The sequence below is a fragment of the Mastacembelus armatus genome, chromosome 14 (assembly GCF_900324485.2).
Source record: "Mastacembelus armatus chromosome 14, fMasArm1.2, whole genome shotgun sequence".
Taxonomy (NCBI): domain Eukaryota; kingdom Metazoa; phylum Chordata; class Actinopteri; order Synbranchiformes; family Mastacembelidae; genus Mastacembelus; species Mastacembelus armatus.
The window spans coordinates 14,435,791-14,456,386 of record NC_046646.1 but is presented as its reverse complement, the minus strand read 5'-3'; the positions used below and the strand labels follow the sequence as shown (position 1 = coordinate 14,456,386).

The following is a 20,596-nucleotide window of genomic DNA, read 5'->3' as shown; positions in this document are numbered from 1 at the left end:
TTTGTGTAATTTTGTGGCTTGTAAATTTAATGTTATGTTACTGCCTGCCTGAATTTTGCCTCAAATAAGTTTTTATTTCTATGACAAAAACAAAACAAAATTTAATGTGAAATTTGATACTTTGTCTTTGAAAGTCAGTGAAAATGGCTTTTATTTTGAAAGGTGACACCGGAATTATTCAAGCTCCCTACATTTATTAAATGTAATACAGGAAGTAAGTGTTTTGCCTTCAAAACGCAATTCAAAAATATTACAATTATGGGGAAAACAATAGTACATGGCCACATAACGTTATAATTTTCTGTAAAATTGTTAAATTTTAATTCTTGGTTATGTTTTCTGTTTTTATATTAGTGCATGTTACAACCATGAATAGATTATAAGAAAGGGGTGCCTGATTTTTTCTTTTTTATAATTCATCTTTTATGCAGTTATGTAAATAGAATAATAATAAACTATTTGAGGAAAGACCTGGGAGTTGTTTCGTATCTCTACAGTTCAACCATATCGAGAACCAAAAACAGCGGCTGCTGTTGTTAAGGCTGTGTATTTTATTTTGAAAGTTTAACCGGAAAACGCGCTCTTCCCCCTTGTCGGTTTAACACTAGTTGTGATGTTAGCCTGTTTTCTTGGACACTCCTAGCTCTTATCCCTCTCCCCTAGTAATTGCCTCAGCCCCTCTCAGGAAACCATGGCCGAGCAGGCCCCGGGATCCCCTCTGTCGTCCCAGCATGACGGTAACTCTCTGGTGTTTGTGGGGTTTTGTGGAGGGAGTACTGGGGGCTGAGAGCGCCGCAGCCAGCGGCCTCTGCATCCTTGACAACATTAGCATTAGCATCCTCAGGGCGACGTGTCACTGGCTGCTATTGAACATGTAGCTAACACTGCGCATTTATGGATATCGTCTTTAATTCATTACTGGGTATTTCAGTTGCTGAGTACGAGCTGTGTGTCGCTGCATAGTGATATAACCAGGCTGACGGTGTTTTATCTTTAGCTCGTAGCTGAAGCCAGTCGGAATAATGTGATCTAAAGGTCGGTTCTGGCCTCTGTTAGCCTGGTCCAGCCTGGTGAATCTTCAACACGGTCTATGTGGAGCTTATCAGGCGATTACTGTTTGTTGGACATGGCCTGCACACTCATTGTCTTGTGGGTTGGTCCATGACACAGGAGGTTGATCTTGCAGGAGGGCTGTAGGTCCGGTTCTCAAACAGCGGTCTGCGGACCACCCTGGGGTCCTACGTGGGCTCTGTGATGCAAATCTAGTGTTGTAGGATTTTATTGGCACTGTTATGCATCCTTAATACAACTGTGGTTATGTAGATGATATCAGCAGACATGGGAGATTTGGTGTCAAAACATGCAGAAAGCATAATTGTTGGATGTTTTAAGATAAATCAAAATGATTTTGTTTTAGTGAAGCATCTGGTGGTTGATGGATCAAAGAGTCAATTGACAAACATGCATCTGAATGTACATTGAAAATGCCTGAAATAGAAATAGAAAATCTCTAATTATCTCTATTTCCAGTTTATTAATTTGGAAATATTATATATTTTCTTCTATAGTAAACTGACTATTTCAGGTTTGTTTGACCCTGTTTATATGTACTGATTCATAACTGTTTCTAAAACCTTTGTTACTTAGTTGTTTTCATATTAGATATTGGAACTGTATTGGTTAACCATTAGCTTTGTTTACATAGTGATTCGTGTGATATGTCTAACCTTTTTCACATCAAGGCAGACAGTGTAACAAATGAATCAAAGTTTGTCATGGGTAGATAAAATCAAGGGAGTAAAAATAACTCTGACTGTGTTGAAGTAAGTTGGTTAAAGAGCTTATTATACTGTGCTAAAATGCTAAAGTTCCTAGTACACCCATGTGCATCGGTGTTCACCTTATGTCATGCTGGAATTTATGGTTTAGAGTTTGTTCAGCTATCACATGACCATTGTGTTGGTGTGCTGAACCGCCTGCAGCTCTTACTAATAAATCTTTCCGTCCATCTGTCTGAGAATATCATTGTCTCTCAGTTTGAAACAAAAAGGGAAATAAATAAGTTGTAAGCTGCACTAGATGTAGGAAAAACCTGTGACTTAAAGCCAGTTTGGAAGACTTACACTTTGGTTCCAGCTGCTTTCAGAATAATAGAAGAAAAAACACAAATATTCATGCTTTCTGCCAAACAGCAGGGTAACGTTCATCTAAATGTTCAACCTTTCAGGAAACTGAAAATCCCCTTGTTATTCATTTGTATTACAAATAATATTATGTGACTGACTGTTCTGCCATATGCTTGACCTAGCAGAGAATATGCCTGTGTATGTCATAGAAATCACATAAATATATATTAGTTTTCATTTCTATGATGAGAGAATTAGAAATGAAACTATATGATCAGTCAGTGCACTCAGCAACTATTCAGGACATTGAAGAGTTGCTCGGTTGTTAAAAATAATAATAATGTCTATATGTAACCTTTAGGTAATTATTCAGTTGTTATTAGTGTATGGTTGTTTGCTTGTTTCTATGTTTGTTTATTTTAGAAATTCCCTACAAATGGTCACAAGCTAGAGCTTGCAACACAAATGAATGATTTCTTGGAACTTTTGGTGGACCAGATATATTAAATCAATAAGTTGGGGGTTTCTGGACTGTTGATTTGACAGAACAAGGATTTAGGAAACTTTAGGAAATTCAAACGGGTGGTATTCAATATAACATCTTCTCATTTTTTGTTTTTAGAAACATCTAATATCCAAATATATTTAGTTCTTTCCATAGAGGCTGAAGAAAAGTAGCAAATTCTCCTGTTTCATTTGCTGGAGCCAGTGTATGTTTGGCATATTCACTCAAAGTCTTAAACATTTATCAAACTGTCCAGTTCTTAAATTATATAAGGGAACTTTTAATTTTCTGTTTTCAACAAAATGTCATTAACAATTGAATAATTACAGTCCTGTGTGTTGTTTATTTCCTCCCATAATCCAGAGGTGCTCCAGCAGCGAGTGGCGGCTCTGGAGCAGGAGAGGGCAGAGTTCATCAAACTCAAGCAGCAGCTGGAGGCCGAGTTCAACCAGAAACGAGCCAAGTTCAAAGAGCTCTACCTGTCCAAGGAAGGTATGGAAACAAGCTGTCAGGAGTTTTACATAATGCTTTGCTAGAGGAATCACTGATGGGAGAGCCCAACTGCGTAATGCGGCCTTAATGAGCATGGAAAGCTCTGTCTGAATTACTCTTAATGCAAATCTAAACCTAAGCAATAACACAGTACAGCAACATTGTGAGGATTTTCTTTAGCTGTCGCCTCATAATGATGCACTTTAGCATATCTTCGCCCATTCTCCTGGTTCATCTTCTTTATTTTCCTCCAAATTGTCTTCCTCCCATCCATCCTGTAACTTTCCAGAGGAACTGAAGAGGCAGAACGCAGCACTGGAGGGGGCCCAGGCTGAGCTGATCTCCATCCAGGCCCAGCTGGCTCAGGCCCGGGCTGAGATAGAGACCATCAAAGCGGTGGCCACTGTGTCAGAAAACACCAAGCAGGAAGCCATCGACCAGGTCCGCAGTCAGTGGCAGGAGGAAGTGGCATCGCTGCAGGCCATCATGAAAGGTAAACTGGGCCTATCCTGTGTGTGCTGTGCCCTGGAAATCCCTATTCCTAATCTTAGGGTATCACTTAACAAAGGATATTACTAAAGCACACAAAATTACCTAGTTTTTAATAGAATCAAACTGTTCAAAATAATTAGAAAATAATTGTAAAATCGTTTAGTATATAGAAGTGCTCAGATTGGCTCCTTTAGCATTATTACTGGAGTTAAAAGTAATATGTGTTTCACAAGGAGCCAGAAAAGGGTAATATGATTTTCTACACACCAGTGAAAAGTGTGAAAGAGAACTATTTCTCTTGATAGCTGGCAGAAGCTTTCTCATCATAGCAAAGCTTAATATAAGTGAACAGGAGGAGCTGTATTTAGGTGAGTGAAGGGAGTGAGATAGGAAAAGAGTGCCAAGACGATGATCACTCTGTTACATTTTATTTGACAAGGCATGAAGAGAGCAGAGAAATGCCTGAGTATAGGAAGGAAAAGGTAGTGAGTCATATGTGTGTCACTTCAGACATTTTGACGTCTTGTTGTAGTAAAAGCACAGTTCTTACCCATAACGACAGCCATGCCATTAAATACATTTCCATTCGACTGTTTTTATAATCTTTTAATTTGTGATTGAAGATTTGAAGGTTTTGTTCAAACCTGTGTGTTTTGTTGAGCTTATCTATTCTTTCTTTTATTAATGCTTCCTCTCTGCCATTGCTCAGAGACGGTGTGCGAGTATGAGGTCCAGTTCCATCAGCGTTTGGAGCAGGAACGAGCCCAGTGGAACCAGTACCGAGAGGCAATGGAGAGAGAAGTGGGTGACCTGAGACGCCGCCTCACTGAGGGCCAGGAGGAGGAAAACCTGGAGGATGAGATGAAAAAAGTAGGTCTCTTTTTTTTTTTTTTTTTTTAATGTTACTGTTGGAATTTACTTGTATTTTGTCAGTTATGTGTGTGGTTTACACTGTTCTTGCTGGCAAGTGGATTTTCTAGATTTGGCAGGGCTTTTTGTTGTGAAGCTAAAGAGGTGATATTTTGTGCTCGTGTTTCCCTTTTAATTTCCACTAGAAAAAAAAAAACACAAAATCAACGCCAGATAGCATCTCACGATGTGCCAAATACATGAGCCAGCTGGACTGCTTGCTAGGTGTTGATCAATATTGAATTTTGCAGGCCAAACTTCAAAACAGGAGGTTGAGCCTGCTCACACAGATGTGAGCCATAAGGGCAATTTCAAAAAATTATTTGTAATCATTATCAGCACCAAAAAACTGCAGGTGCAGTAGCAACTTGTTGCATGTTAGTGATAATGACTGACACTCATTGCTCGTGGAAAGGTGTGGCCAGAGGTGAAACAGGCTTAGACATCAAACATACAAAGGTCTGTTTAATTGTACATGTGTATACATTTTTAATGAAATGAAAATGTTTTTAAGGCCCAGGAGGATGCAGAGAAGCTGCGTTCAGTGGTGATGCCTATGGAGCAAGAGATTGCAGCCCTAAAAGCCAAGCTGACCACAGCCGAGGATCGGGTGAAGGAACTGGAGGCCTCTAAGGTCAGTCAGCACTAAATCAATGATCCAGTGTGGAAAATTAATGCTTAAGTCAGTTAACTGTACATGATATTGAGCAGGCAAGGCAGCTACCCTTTCTGAGTAAATCGATTTTCAAATGGTATATTACAAGATGAAAACCTTTCTGTCATTTCAAAATTGTATATGCCTTCCTTCAGTGCATAACATGAAGGGCATTATGGCTTACTACTGTACGTAAGACTTTGGGAGTAGAGATTTTTATGCTGTCATAATTGTGGAAAGAAAATTACAAAGTACCATTTACAATAGACTTGAGACCCCATTTGTAAATCATTTTTTTGTATTATGTTTAATTTGATCTGATATTTCCCTTGCATGTTGGAAGACATAAGCAGAGCCAAAAGTAGACACCAAGTTGCCCCATCAATTACTGAACCCACCCAATCAGAAAAACATGTGCAGATTTTTTTTGGTTTTTTTTGTTTGTTTCGATATGATATGCCAGATCCAATTTCAAGTCATAAGATTGTGCCTCCTGATTGATTTATGTTTAATTATCTAATTGGCCAAACCTAAATTTAACTTCTACACCTTTTAGGTATCATAACGTTAAGTCAAAAGTACTAACTTGTATAAGTTAGTTGTAAAAACCTTCCAATCTGGAAACACTTAGCATGAGTCTGCTGAATGTGTAAATAGGCAACTGTTTGCTTACAGTTTAACCACAAAAGCTTTTTAAATTATGACGTGAACCTGTTCTTCTTCCTGTAAGTAGTCAGAAAAATCTATTATTAATGCTATTAGTTCCTCTCTCTGTTCACCACAGCTGTCAGTGTAAAAGTTTTTATCACAGATGTAAAGCATAAAAGAAAATGAACCAGATTTGCATGTTTCTGATTTTTCTTCTTCAGGTGAAAGAACTCAATCATGTTCTTGAGGCCGAGAAGTCGTGTCGTACAGACCTGGAGATGTACGTGGCCGTGTTGAACACTCAGAAGTCTGTTCTGCAGGAGGATGCTGAGAAACTAAGGAAAGAACTACATGATGGTACTTTATGGTTTTTGTTTAAGGGCAGATTTTATCATTTATTGAATGCATTTAAACTGCCAAGCATTTCCCTTTTAACTAGCCCAAATCGGCAGTTTTAAATGCAACATTCAGTGGCATATATCCTTTCTGTAAGTATGCTTCAGCTTCAACCTTTGCTCTCTTTCTTTGACCTCTGTCTCTGCCGTTTTGTCTCAGTTTGTCGCAAGTTGGAGCTGGAGCGGCAGCAGCACAACCAGCTGAAACACACGTGGCAGCGAGCCAACGACCAGTTCCTGGAGTCCCAGCGCCTCCTCATGAGGGACATGCAGAGGATAGAGAGCGTACTGTCATCCGAACAGCTCCGCCAGGTGGAAGAGATGAAGAAGAAAGATCAGGTACACTTTGACACAACATTATTACCTCGGTGATGCAAAGTTCTGCTTTACTGTATTTGGATTTACTGTACGCTACTTAACACTTCTGCCTGTAGTATTTTTTTATACGAATATATAAGCACTTTTATTTATAGGATAAGGCTGGTGATTTTTCTGTTTTTGTTATTTTCTACAAATCCCATACAGAGATTAAAACCAAAATAATTTGTGTGTCACACTATAATGTCTGTCAATCCAGGACCTGGTTTAGCAGTGTCAAACTAAGTGAAACATATTTGTAAATGTAGAATCCATGGTGAAACTGTTGTAACTGTTTACACTGAATTTTACATGTGTGTTTAAAAATGTGGCCAAGAAAGAGTAATTATTTGATTAAAACTTTTTTTAAGGAGGAGGATGAAAAGGAGAGACTGAGCCAAGTGAAGGAGCTGCATGAGGAGGACGGGGTGGACAACACTGAGCCCTTGGAGGACTTATTCCTGGGGCTGAGCGTTGAGGAGGTATGAGCATCATGTAATCTGATCTATCCCTCAGAGACAACACAGCAGGCACTTATCATCTTACATCTTATTCTTTTTGAGTAATGTGAGATTCAGACAGGCAACATGACACCTTCGCTTTTGTCCTTGTGTGTGTTTTGTTTTTCTACATAACCTGAGGGCAAGTGATGATTTGAAAAATCTATTTTTGTTACTCTAAACTGTGCCTTAAAGATGTATATTGGAACATATCTTTTGCTATTTAATACAGATTTAATAAATATAGCATACAATCTATTTACAATTTCCTCAGGACTTTATTTGCTCTTTATTTTCAGCCCCATGTCAACCACAGTGCCCATGGCTCTATGCATTCATTAGACACTGAGGTGGTGGGGAGCCCCCTGGACCCCTACAAGGAGAACCTGCGCAGAGTTCAGTCCACAGACAGCCTCGGTTCCTCCCTGTCTGCCCAGCAGGGACTCGGAGGCCAAAACCACAAAGCCAAGTCGGCCAGCCACTTGGACGAGTCGGACTTTGGGCCCTTGGTGGGCGCTGACTCAGGCGTGACGGACAGTAGTTTTGGTGAAACTTCATCCATCAGCTCCATCAAGCTGACAGCGAGCCACTTCCTGCTGACTAAAGATCAGGAGAAGGCGATCAAAGCCATGACACCTGAGCAGGAGGAGACGGCTTCACTTCTGTCCAGCATCTCCCATGCCCCTGACACTGCTTACTTGCCACCTGCGGGCTACAGACTGGTCAGCGACAGCGAGTGGAACCTGCTGCAGCAAGAGGTGCACCACTGAGGCTTTTTGAAACACAATTTCATAGTTTGAATATACTATTGGGATTAAATGTGGTTTTAAAATTTTGGTGGTTATGGCATTTATATAACAAATTTATGTTGCCTTAAAGTCTGAAGGTTTTGATGATTATTTCCTGGGAATTTGTTTCTGTCCAGGGGTTTCTTGCCATAAATGACAATTTTTAACAGAATTGCAGCAAACCCTGTAACAGTCTTAATATCCAAGTAGTTTAACTATTTTGTGCGTGGCCACCTTTTTTTGCACAGAGCTATACTGCAAACTTACAATCTAGCATTAAAAATTGTGCAAGTGAAAAGATAATCCAGCGTGAGGCAGTTTAAGGCTGGCTCATATCTAAGATGATTGGATGGAGGCTGTAATGGGGTTTGAAAATTGTGTTTTTCCTCTGTATACAACCACACCAGTGCACACACACACAAGTACACACATGCGAAAAAATCAGGATCCTGCATGTATATTCACAGAAAACAGCCAGACCTTTGGTGATTATAGCTATGTTGACAGATCTGTCTCAAGTGTTGGTGATGTGTCGTAAACACATATTTAAATATATTAAGTGTTAGGTATTGCATTATCAGATAGTTATCAGGTTTTACATAGTTAACTTGTTGGTATGTTACCAGGTTAAAAATGCTGGAAGGAAGCTCGGCCGACGTTGTGATATGTGCTCCAACTATGAGAAGCAGCTGCAGGCCATCCAAGGACAGGAGGCCGAGACACGAGATCAGGTTTTAAACTTAGTATTATGTCAACTGGAGCAATTTCAGCTGTTTGATTAAAAAATAAGTTAATTAGAGGGATTTTTCTTTTCACTCTTTTTCAGGTGAAAAAGCTCCAGGTGATGCTACGTCAGGCCAATGATCAGCTGGAGAGGACGATGACTGAGAAGCAGAATTTAGAAGATTCAGTAAAATTAGGCAACGAGGAAACTGCTGCTAAGGTTTGTTCAGTGTTGTTAAAATTGTTCACTGATCAAAGAATGAATCTAGCCTTTACAATCTAGGTAATTAGTGTAACAGTGAGTTTCAGTGTCATATAAGCTGGTTCCTGCTTGCTATTTGTTCATTATGCCCCATTTTGTCTTTTCTGCTGAATTTTATAGCACAGGCAGACAACTATAGGCTGATTAGTGTGGTGACTTAGTGAAAATGGGAATAATGTTTTCACAGTATTTATTGACTTCCTGTTTCAGAGTATGCAGGAAAATGGGTGGTATCTACAATATGCACATATGCCTCGCCCCAAGTGCAGCTTTTTACCAGCAAAACACAAATGAGGGCTTTTCCTCTCCTGTGGAGGTTTGGTTTTTTGCTAAGTTGCTGCAGTGGAAAAAGTGTATTAGGAACGAGTGAAGAAGCATACTTTCTTGTAAACTCTTCAATCGGTAAATACAGTTTTATTCCATTTATGTAGGGCTGAAGTTACATGGCATTTGTAACAGTTACATTATTATCAGTCGAATTGTTAGATTTGTCTGAAATGATCTAGAATGTCAGAAAACAATAAAAATATTATTACCACTGTAGTTCAAAGTCTCATTCAAATAGCTTACTTTGTCTGACCGATGGGCCAAAACACAAAGATATTCAGCTTACTCTCTTTTATGATAAAGACAAGCATAATTGTTCACATTCAAGATCACAGAGACCCTCTTTTTTTCAAGGGTCAAACTTCTTGCAAGATTTCTTTTCTGCAATATCAGTCAAAATTGAGGCAGTAGTGACAGAGCAGCAGAGTATTTTTTCTGTGTGGTAGACTTCTCATTCTGATGATTACTTCCCTTTGCAGCCATCTGTGAGCAGCACGTGTGTGACCCGTCTGCAGTCTGTAACTGGAGTGACTTGCATTGCGGGCATGTGATTGCATGTCTGGGCTTAGATTAAATCTTTAACTGGATCCACAATATTTGCAAAATAACGAACCAAGCTTATGTGTTTTTGTGCACATAAAACTGCCTGGTTGTATTACAGTGTTGTCCATCACTGCTCCCTGTCCTTTTCTTACTATGGCAGGTTACTATGGCAACAGCCACATAACACTCCTTATTTTCAGGAGGTCTGACAAAACCAGCGCCTGAAGCATCACTTCTGTTTTTTTTCCACTAGAGCTACAGGTGCAGGGATGCACAGAGGATGTGCTGGAGCGGAATCATGACTGTGTCTGTAATGTCACACTGCTGTGACCAGAAGCAACAATCTGTAATAGAATAACAGCACTTGTTGATGGTAAACAGGATTATTATGAGGAGTTGTTACTGAATGCAGCTGTACAACACCTTACAAAAATGACTGGATTCCAGTTTGGTAGAAGTGACTTTAATACATTATAACACCTCCAGGGCTACAGCTAAAGATTATTTTGGTTGTATCAATCAATTAATGATTAGGTCGATAAAACATCAGAAAATTGTGAAAAGAGTCCAATGTCGAATCATTTTCAGATCCGTTAAATGTAATTTATTTACTTAAAAAATTATTTGAATTGATTATCTTCTTGATTTTACTTCATTTTCTGTTGATTAAACAATTATTTAATCAGCTAATAGATTATCAGTTAAATGCAACCATAATTATCTCTTTTTTTTTTTTTATCAGAATATCATTAATAGTCTCCCTTCGCTCGTGTGAAATGTGTTTTGCATATTGTTTCTCCATTTCTATGCTTGAACTTCACAGTGCAGAATAATTTATGCGCAGACTTTGATACTGTTTTCACATCCACCTGCTCAAAGGTGAAGATTTCTCTGTGCTCCCCCTAAATCCCAGTTTAAGACATGTATGTACAGTCTTTTTCTGTCACATCACAACTAGTGTGAAAGCCAACCATGGTTGAAGTATCCAATTTTGTGAACGGGGCAATGTATAGACTGAAATGGTGACAGTGTTTGGACAAGCATAATCTCTAAGCTCTCTCTGTTGTAGGTGTCTGCTCTGATGCAGAGGGTCCAGGAGTCAGAAACGCTGCTCAGCACACTACAGCAGGCCTTCAGTGATGCTAAGAGAACCACACAGGAGCAGATGGTGAGCAGCGTATTCTTTTGTTGATTGATTTACTTTCTGTTGGCTGGATAATTGATTAGTTGTCTGTTTCAGGTCTTATTTAAACCAATAAATAGTAGTTGCTTTCTTGGAAGTAAAATGGAACATAGGATCAGTGTTCCTTCCTACCACAAATGGGAAAGATGGAGCTCTTGCTCACAGAATTTTTACTTCCAGAAATTTAGTTAAATATTCCCACAAGTTGCTCTTTTACTACAGCAAACAAATCAAATGTACAGATTTAAATACTGTACATCTCTGTAAAAATTCTATACACATTGCTTTTTCTTGCAGATTGTCATCCAAATTGTGAGGGAAAAACAGGAAGAGACACGTGAGAGAAATATTCTCAGTGATGAATGTGCAGCTGCAAGCTGTGTCATAGCACATGCAACAAGTTGTTTTTAAAGTCTTTGCAAACAAACATGTCAGAGAAGTGAGTCATTCCTTCTGCTGCATGTGGCTTTAATTGAAAGAAGCATGAGACTTAATACTGTCTTGAGGTTAGTCATAATGCTATACCTCGCAAAATATTAGCTCTACAGGGAGAATTAGGTTCAGCTGGGCTCCAAAAGCATATGATGGCTGGTTAGAGTAATTTTCCACCATGCTTTGAAAGGATCCTTATTTCATATGACATAATGAGATGGAGTGTTTTTGTGTTTGTTTGTCTGTTTGGGTATTTCAGGCGGTGCTGGTGAAGTCAAGGGAGCAGGTGGCAGATGAACTAAGTCGACTACAGAGAGACAACGAGAGTCTGCAGGGAAAACACAGGCTGCATGTAGAACTACAGCAACAAGAGGACTTTCAGATGCCCAATACTGTACAAGTATGTTAAACCCAAATCATGTCTTTCACACAACTTTATTCCAACTAACTAAAGTGTCTTTGTGTTATCGTATTATAAAAGCAGACATTGGTATTTTGGTCAGATTTACTTAGTTGTTCTCAGCAGAAAAAAAATCTTTAACATTGTTATGTTCTGTTCTGCAGTTGAATCATGCATTACATTTTTATTTGAATTGGGTTGCACTAGATATTGTTATATCAATTTGTATGTATTCTTACTAGTTTCTTTGGTAGGTTAAAACTAGTGAGGTGGCACCATTAAAACTTGAGGAATTTCTTGTAAAGACCATAGTAATGAGAAACATCTGTACCGTTGTCCAATCAAAAGCATTTAACAGTGTAAACAGGAAGTCACTGCAGTGTCACCAGCTGTGAAGTTACTTAGAAATACAATCAATTAAAAGGGACAGTCTTTATTTCAAAGTTAAGTTCCAATCCTCTTATATATACATATGTATGTATTTGTGTATGAATGTATTATTTTGTTGTATTTATTCTGACATACATGAAAATACAGTTCAGATGTAGTTTTGATGGAGATGAATTTGCAACTTAACCAACCTGATTTGGTTTTTTATTTTGAAGTTATTGGCATAACATTTTTGCCAACTTGCTTTATGCACCAGCAAGAAATACAGTCTTGGAAGTCATGTAATAGAATAATAGATCCACGAGTTAGAAAGTAATCTACCAGGGAATGTGTGCTTACATACATTGGACTGGCAACACCAGCACCTTTTAGATTTTTTTTTTTTTTTTTTTTTTTTGGCTGCTGTACCTCCATGTGTAGCTATTGAAATGTATGAAGGGACTCTGTCCTCCCAAAATCTTTCCCTTCACTGATGATGAGAATTTAGTTTGATTCTTCAGTTTAATTGTTCTCTAGGAGCTACAAAGCCTGGTGTTGCAGTTGCGTGAGGACATGGTGGCCTTACGGACGTCTGCTGATCACATGGAGGAAAAGCTGAAAGCAGAGATTCTGTTTCTAAAGGAGCAGATCCAGGCAGAGCAATGTCTAAAGGAAAACCTGGAGGACACTCTGCAGCTGGAGATCGAGGGCTGTAAGGAGGAAATAGGTGAGACTTAGATGGTCAACTTGCACCTACCAGCTAGATCATTGCTCAGCTATATAGTAAATATCTAATCATTTTTAATAAAACTTTGTGGATGTGTCCAGGATACAGATTTTTTTTTTAATTTTCTGGACATTTTTTACATTGTCTTCTATTTCTGCTTTTGTTTCTTCTCCACCGATCACTGTCTTTCAGACATCTTGGAAGGTACGACAAACACTTTGAAAAAGCTCACTTTAACAGCTTGATATGTGTGTGTGTTTAATGGCATAGATGTCACACTAATAACTGCAGTGAGCCTGCAATGTATCACTTTCCCTGCCATATATTTGAACAGCTAAAATATACACCTTGCTGTATGTTGTCCTATTCCACAGATCAAGCAGTAAATTCACATATTATCTTAAGGATTTTTGTACATTCTGATGAATAACAATCTTGAGTCGTCCAGGATAGAGATCTATAGCATTTTATTCAGTCTGAATCCAGTTCCAAATCAACTTCTTAAATCCAAGTCCTTTTAAATCCTTTATCGAATCTTTTTTATGGAGTTTGTTTGGAGAGCAAAGACACTTTAGTTAAAATAAAAATATATAATTTTTATGGCTTTCAGGGTTTTGTTTCTTCTCCACAGCTTTCTGCTGTGCTAAATTTGCTGCAGGTCTCCAGTATCCTCCCACAAATTTTGGCTTTGCCATTTCTTTTGAAGAGATTGGATATGGGATTTGTTGCACCTGAACTAATCTGGGTATTTTACCTACTTAGAACCATCTATTAGAACCTGTCCTTATAGAGTAGCTTAGTAACTTAGTTACTATGTGTGTGCAATTTGATGCATTCTGCACTCAAAACTTAAACCTTACAAATGTTTACTCTAAGGTTTACACTCACCTGTTTGGAACTTTAGCTTGGTCACCTTACCAAATATAAGTTTGGTGTCCAAACTAACTAATCACATTTAAACTACAGTAACTAACGATTATAGCCCTTATTAATTATTCTTTTGATTAAATATATTTTAATCGATGCTAAGCCATTCACAAGTCTTACGAGATGACAAATCTAAATATTTAAATTAAAATAATTTAACACACATAAGGTGCTCGTGCTTCTGAAGCTGGAAACATAAAATATTTCTGCTTGAATAAACATATATTGGGTGTATATATTATCAGTTAACTAAACAATTGTTTTGTCTCTAGTTTAGTCCTGTGAAATAAATGGACAAAATTATCACTGTTTAAATTAGAGAAGATTTTGACAGTCCGTAGTGCGTCTTCCTTTCATTTAAACATTAGCATTAACACCTGACAGATCCACTGCAGGCACACAGATGAATTTATTACCAGTTCCTTTGTTTGTGCTGGAATGTTTGATTGTATCTTTGTGTTTTAGTTCAGCACTGGTTTGAAAGCTCAGTCTATTAGCTATGAGGGTTTGTGGTGTCGATTTCTTACTGACTGTTTATCACAAGTCAAATACAACTTTCAGCAAAGCAGCTTTTTCTTCACTTAAGGTGCAGCTTTATTGCATTATTCATGAATTTCCAAGTAGTTTTCAAAGGAGCATGTAATTATCTCGGAGACAGTAGCTGGCTTTGAGATTCAGAGGAGTGTTATAAGATCCTCTAATGATGTCTCCTTCCCACAGCATCTTTCTCCAGTTTGAAGACGGAGCTGGAGCGAATAAAAGCTGAGAAGGAACAGGTACTTACTCTTTGATTTCATGCAGTATTATACAGTCCCTCGGTGAGGAAAAAGATTCAGTTACAGTGCTTCTAAACATGTTATGTCTGGGACATATAGAGTGTTAAGTGTTAAGTGTTAATTCATGAGTCAATGTGTTTAATTTGGTAGAAATGGGCTGGTGTAAAGACCAGAGCAGATTTCACAAACACCACATGGTTATGTCCATATGACTGCAGCATATATGAAACAGCAGTGTTAGGTTTTTACAGACATTGGTCTGAAAATGGACATGACAGGGTTCAGGGGAATGTGCTGAAATACACCTGATCCTAGTCATGTTTTTATGTTAACGATGGCTCGAATGATTACGTGTTGTGAAAGGAGCTTTTCACACTGACGAATCCACAGAGAAGTACCACTTGACTCTCTGGTTCTCAGTTCTGCAGAGCTCTTCAATTTTGTTTTGGTTTTATGGTCCTCAAATGTCCCATTTTGTTTCATTCTCAGCTCTCCCATTAACCTTATTTCCCTCAACAACAGGCTGCTGTTTTCAGTGAAAAAGCTCTAATAAACACCCTGTATTCTACCTGCCAAGAACCACACAACACATTGTGTCCATAATCACTCCCCTTGTTCATTCATTTACCAATTCCTTAAAACATATATACTTCTCAGTATGTATCATTTTACATAATTGCTGACAGTTTCAGTTTTGCTCTGTGGAATTCTTAGCAGGAAGTAAAGTGTAAAGCTGTTTATTGTAATGTATTATTTGTGTGTTGATATGTGTTATCTCATTGGTGTAGTTGGAGAAAAGTCTGGCAGAGAAGACTGCGACACTGGAGAACGTTCAAGGCCTGAGGAACAGCCTGGAGAAGCAGCTCAAAGAGCTGACCACTGCAAAGGTTTGTGTTTGGAGATACAATTGTATGTGGACATGCCACAGTAAAGTCTGCCCACAATGCTTTGCTTTTTCTAGCTCTTAGGGCACCACACTGGTCCATCACTCTTTTCAGTCAGAACCAGAATATGTGTGTGTGTGTGTGTGTATATTTATGTAATGTGTGAATGTGTGTTTACTGCAGAGTGCACTAGAGAGTCAGGTCTTTGATGAGAGAGACAAAGCTCAGCGGCTGCAAACAGAGCTGGATGTCAGCGAACAGGTTCAGAAGGATTTTGTCAAACTTTCTCAGACTCTTCAGGTAAGAAGAAATTGTCTGTGTATAGCCACTATTATATAACGAAAATTAAAGGTAAAGTTAATAAAAGATAGCCTGACTGGAATTAAATTTCCTTAGACAGTAATACTTATTAGAGATAAATATTGTTGTTTTTTTTTTGCATCTGTACTCTAATGATCCAGCTTTTGGAGTGTATTAACTGTTAATAAAAAATAATGAGAGATTGTTACTTTTTTGTGTTTTTTCCAGCTGAGTAGTGCCTGCAGGGTAGTAGTTACTGATCGTATGGTGCAGCCTGCACATAATGCTGGAGCAAATGAAATTCCCAAACCACTTGATGTTGCGAGTAGCGTTTAATTACAAATAACATTTAAACAACTAAAAGCAACCTGGATTAGCTGAGCAGTCATCTCATAAGTTCTTCTGTTCTTCTTTTACCCAGATTTCAGTGAGTAAATCAAACTGAAAAAAATAAAAGTAGGGGAGCAAAGAGTGGAAGAGGCTATTTTAACATTGTTTAAATCAATAAACCACTGTTTGTCCATGTCCCTAGGTACAGTTGGAGCGAATACGGCAGGCAGACTCCTTGGATCGAGTTAAAGCGATCCTCAACGACACCAACTTGACTGACATCAACCAGCTTCCAGAGACATGATACCACTGAATGAACACTGCCTTCAGTTTCATTCCCCTCTTTCTCACTGGCCCAGTAACATTATCGATCTGACCCTTCCTCCTCCCCATAACCACTGCTGAAGAGTTTGGAGGAAAAGGACGAACATGGCATGAGGAGATCATGGCCTTTTGTGTTGGAGCACATGAAGAAGAACACTACTAAAAAAGTGTAAATAACTAATTGTCTGACTATAGACAGAGGGAGTGGAAGACCAGCTTCCTCTGGGTCTGTCTGTTCGTTTCTACTGTAGATATGACTGTGTATTAGCTCAACCAAAAAAAGGTTTGTTGTCTTCTAAAGCACTTTTCATCTGCAAATTCTCTTTCCAGGTAAACACAAAGCAATTGGATGCATAACTTTTGTTCTCAAAGTGGTTGATGATCGCTTCTTTGTTCCAGTCACTTCTTCTTTCCATGTTTTTTTTTTTTTGTTTTTTTTTTCTCCTATTTCTGGCTAATTTTCTGTGGTATTTTCCACCTTGTTCTGGTCATATCTCCCTGTGCAACCTATGATAAAGACACAACGAAGGATGGAAAATAATTGCACATAACTGACATGAGAAAAGGAACATAATGCGAGCAATACCCTCCATTTATTAAACATCCTCTACTGTATCTTGCTTTTCTTTTGTTTTTAGCATCTGACAGAAGCTTTTTTTTTTTTTAATGCAGAGGTGCAGTGAAGGAGCATTAGTCATGTTTAAAGTTGTGGGTTTTATTTTTAGACGTTTCTTTCGTGATTGTAAAGAAAACACTAGCAAACCTAGTGGATGTCAGGCATAGAAATGGAAAGGTGAGGACAACAAAGGATGAGGTGGCCACATTAAAGTGTGACCAGAAATTGTGTAAAATTCTGAATATCTTCAGTGAAAATGGGTGACTTTTAAACTACAGTATAATGAAAGAGCAGACTGTTACAACACTGGTACAAGGCGTTTCTATCCCATCATTCCCAGGGAGATCAGTGGTCAGGTTCAAAGGCAGAGGCAGTAGATAATAGGGGAATACTTTGCTTCACAGTAACGGGAGGTTTTGAAAAAAAAAAAATATGACGATGTCAATAGTGGATTTTTTGCAAAAAACAGTAACCTGTCTAACTGGAAAATTCAGTGGGTAACCACAACTAAAGGAAAACAGACTTTGACTAATGAAACACTTCTTTTGTCACTACAAGACATTGTGACTCTGTTTAGCTACTAATGGATTTCAATTAAAGCGCCACAGTCGGAGCTCACTTTACAAATGTCTCTTGTGTTAGAAGCAAGCCATGAGTGGTCTGTGGTGGCGAAAAAACAGGAACACCTAAATGAATAATCCAGATGACTGGTCTGTAAAAAAACCATCCACATCCAAAGGCAAAAAGCATTTATATTCTTTCCAAATAGCCACACTCAAAGGTGGGCTGAAAGGCCTGAAGTTGCTGGCTGCATCCCACAATCTCTCTGATCCTTTCAATTCTTTACTCTGAACACAGTACTTAGTTTTATTTTGCATTCATAGTGCTGCATTATCATGGCACCCAGCTTTTCACCCCACCTTCCAGTGTTGGCATTTGGAACCACCATAAACACTTTAGATCTCACACATGATCAGATAACACGTTACACGAAAGTTTTTATCAAGCATAACATGAGTTTAATTAGCCATCAGAGCTGCTAGGGCAATTACTGGCCACTAGACCCTGAAGTTATTTTAAAGACCTCAGTATACTGCAAACTACTTCAAAGTCAGTGTGGTCTTTATATAAATGGGATTCCTAGAAGACAGTGTTCCCTAACCCTAACCTCTATATATTTTCTTTCTAAAAACGAACAATTGTGCTGTGTCCTTTTTAACAATCATGAATTAATTCAGATAGTTGGATTGAAGAGTAGGATTTTAATCACTGCGAGGCAGGGAGCAGCAGGGTAACACTGCATCTCCAAACTAGTATATGGCTGAGCTACCCATACCCCTCCAAAAACATTTTATTTCTAATGGAATACTGCAAGATAAATAGTAAGTTGATGTCGGTTTGGATGTGTTTTTAATCAATCTCAGAATGAGGTTTCATGTACTGTTTTAAGTTTTATTACATTTGACTGATCTTGGAAACCACAAATTATTACGCAACTACATTATCAGCTCCTGCACACCCACAGTTATGTTCAGGCTGCCATTGCATCTCATAGCTTTATGATTTTGTCTACACAACAATAAATCATTTTGAGTATAGATAAATTGAAAAAAAAAAAAAATACAATGTATACGCTTGCTAATATGAACGGAAATTTTGTCGGAAATAATAAGCAATAGTTGCAATCACACCAGATAGACTGCACCAAGTGCTGTAATATGTTTTGCTCTGCTTTTTAATGTACACATGGAGAAAAATACATGATTTTGAGAACCCCAAATAAGTCTGTATAGCGTACGACACCTTCTGTCCATAGTTGGATAACGAACAACTCCCCAGAAAAGGACTAACTTCCTGCACAAATTTGAAATGATTTGACACAAATATTGTTTTATAGAAAATATGTGGTTAAATTAATTTTCTTTTATTGTAAAAAAAAATTCCTCAGGTAGAGGGAGGGATTCTCTCTGCATTGCAGTTTACACAATACACAGTGGATACGTGTGTATGCAGCAGCATTGTATGATTTAAGGACATGTTGATCTCTTAACTTGCATGTATTACATTTCCTTATGTTGCATATGTTTATACTGTAGATATCCTGAGTTGATATTTATGATATGATTCATGCAGTGTGTTAATGCAGTGAGATATTATATGTGTGTGTGTGTCTGTGCGGGCAGGCCAGCCTGAGTTGTACTGACAGAAAACCGTATGTCTTTGGGTTGTATGATTGCAGACTGATGGGTTATGTGAAATCCGGTGAACTGAATATATAAAAAAAAAAGAAGAAGTTTTACAGCGTTGAATTTTGGACATCATTTTTCTCTGATGGCCTTATTGCATTGACTTTGTGTAGTTTACTTTTATTTGTGACATTTAATGCCACTCCAATATAATGACTTGTCTATTACAGTAACAAATTTAACCTATAGCATTTACATGAGGGCTCCTCTCTGAAGATTCTTACCAGTCATTGCAGACATTCACTAATTTATGGTGGTCGTACTTAAGATTCGTTTCTTTTCTGTCGTTGATGAATTATTTCTAAAATGTGTTTGTTGAATCCCCAAAATGATTGGAATAGATGTTAATAATGAGCACACGTGAATTTCTGAACAGGTTGGAAGTAAAAATGTGATCTCTGAAAGCTCACACCGTGTACTACTCGCTACTTTAGGTTTTTAATACAACTGCAAATTCACAACAAATAAAGTGCACTTGAAGCCCAGATTTGTTTAAGTAAAATGAGTTGTTTTTGATGATTATGATCTATGGGGAATATGTGTTTTGTAATTTTACCGAAAAGAGTACACAACTGTTTCACAGTAGCAGTTTTTTTAGTGACCACACATGTAGACTGAAATTTCACACACTCAAAATATGTGTTAGGCTGCAATATAGCATCATCTCATCTTGCATCAAAAGTATTGGCACATTATTTTTAAAAGGGTTGTTGTAGATGAGCAGTGATATAGAGCAAGAGTCAGCTTGTACTTTTTTAAAATTTGTTTTTGCACTTTAATTGTAATTAATGTTTTTTTTTTTACCACCTAAAGCTGTTTGAATGCACAGTTTGAGCTTTCAGAGGCAGCTTTTTCTGTTAGAATCCAAGCATTGCCATCATGTGTGTTTTAGACAGATTCTATGTTAGATTGATTTTTTGTCTGCTGGCAGTGATGTTTAGCACATTGAACTGCATCCAGTTTAAAGTACACACTCCAACTCTCGTTTGAATGAGTTTCTACATGTTTTTAACAAAACAAATTTGTAATAAATCAGCTACAGGTGTTGTAATCTGCCAGATCATTAGTGTCCCACCTAAAATAATTGTTAAAACATGGGTTCCAGTAGAGGTGTAAATGCTGTTTCACAACAAGAATAAAATCTGGACGTACTGAACACTTGTGGAGGCTTTTGTGCCATAAAAAGGACAAACCACAATCCTGAATATTAGCAATTAGTGCCAGTGTTGCCTGTTTGCTTACACGCTGGGATGCACTGCCCTGTGAGTGATATATTACTGGATTATTGAATGAAATGTGAAAAAAGTGTTATAGTGAGGTTGAGCTGATTTATATTATTGCAGATGTTAGATCATAAAAC

At 38.0% G+C, this 20,596-nt stretch overlaps 1 protein-coding gene across 3 annotated transcripts; it reads left to right on the top strand.

Moving 5' to 3' along the window:
* Positions 1 to 584: 584 nt before the first annotated feature.
* rabep1 (rabaptin, RAB GTPase binding effector protein 1) lies at positions 585 to 19,738 on the top strand. 3 transcript variants are annotated; one of them, XM_026328205.1, is made up of 19 exons: positions 585 to 737; positions 2,995 to 3,123; positions 3,413 to 3,616; positions 4,325 to 4,485; positions 5,039 to 5,158; positions 6,049 to 6,184; positions 6,383 to 6,561; positions 6,951 to 7,061; positions 7,379 to 7,837; positions 8,494 to 8,598; positions 8,694 to 8,810; positions 10,792 to 10,890; positions 11,597 to 11,737; positions 12,644 to 12,833; positions 13,026 to 13,037; positions 14,481 to 14,536; positions 15,325 to 15,423; positions 15,604 to 15,720; positions 16,253 to 19,738. In XM_026328205.1, exons 1-19 carry the CDS (start codon positions 692 to 694, stop codon positions 16,352 to 16,354), a joined length of 2,583 nt encoding a protein of 860 aa, XP_026183990.1. In that variant the 5' UTR covers positions 585 to 691; the 3' UTR covers positions 16,355 to 19,738. The 3 variants fall into 3 exon arrangements, 2 of the variants coding, with proteins under 2 accessions (XP_026183990.1, XP_026183991.1); XM_026328206.1 differs by lacking the exon at positions 13,026 to 13,037; XR_003296991.1 differs by lacking the exons at positions 13,026 to 13,037; positions 14,481 to 14,536; positions 15,325 to 15,423; positions 15,604 to 15,720; positions 16,253 to 19,738 and adding an exon at positions 11,203 to 11,242 and having other exon boundaries at positions 12,644 to 12,782.
* The last annotated feature ends 858 nt before the right edge of the window (positions 19,739 to 20,596 follow it).

Bases quoted from the DNA above. Each gene is read 5' to 3' on its own strand.
- rabep1 (XM_026328205.1), top strand. From the start codon at position 692: ATGGCCGAGCAGGCCCCGGGATCCCCTCTGTCGTCCCAGCATGACG. The intron at 5,159-6,048 runs GTCAGTCAGCAC...TTTCTTCTTCAG, and splicing joins AGGAACTGGAGGCCTCTAAG to GTGAAAGAACTCAATCATGT. The intron at 10,891-11,596 runs GTGAGCAGCGTA...TGGGTATTTCAG, and splicing joins GAACCACACAGGAGCAGATG to GCGGTGCTGGTGAAGTCAAG.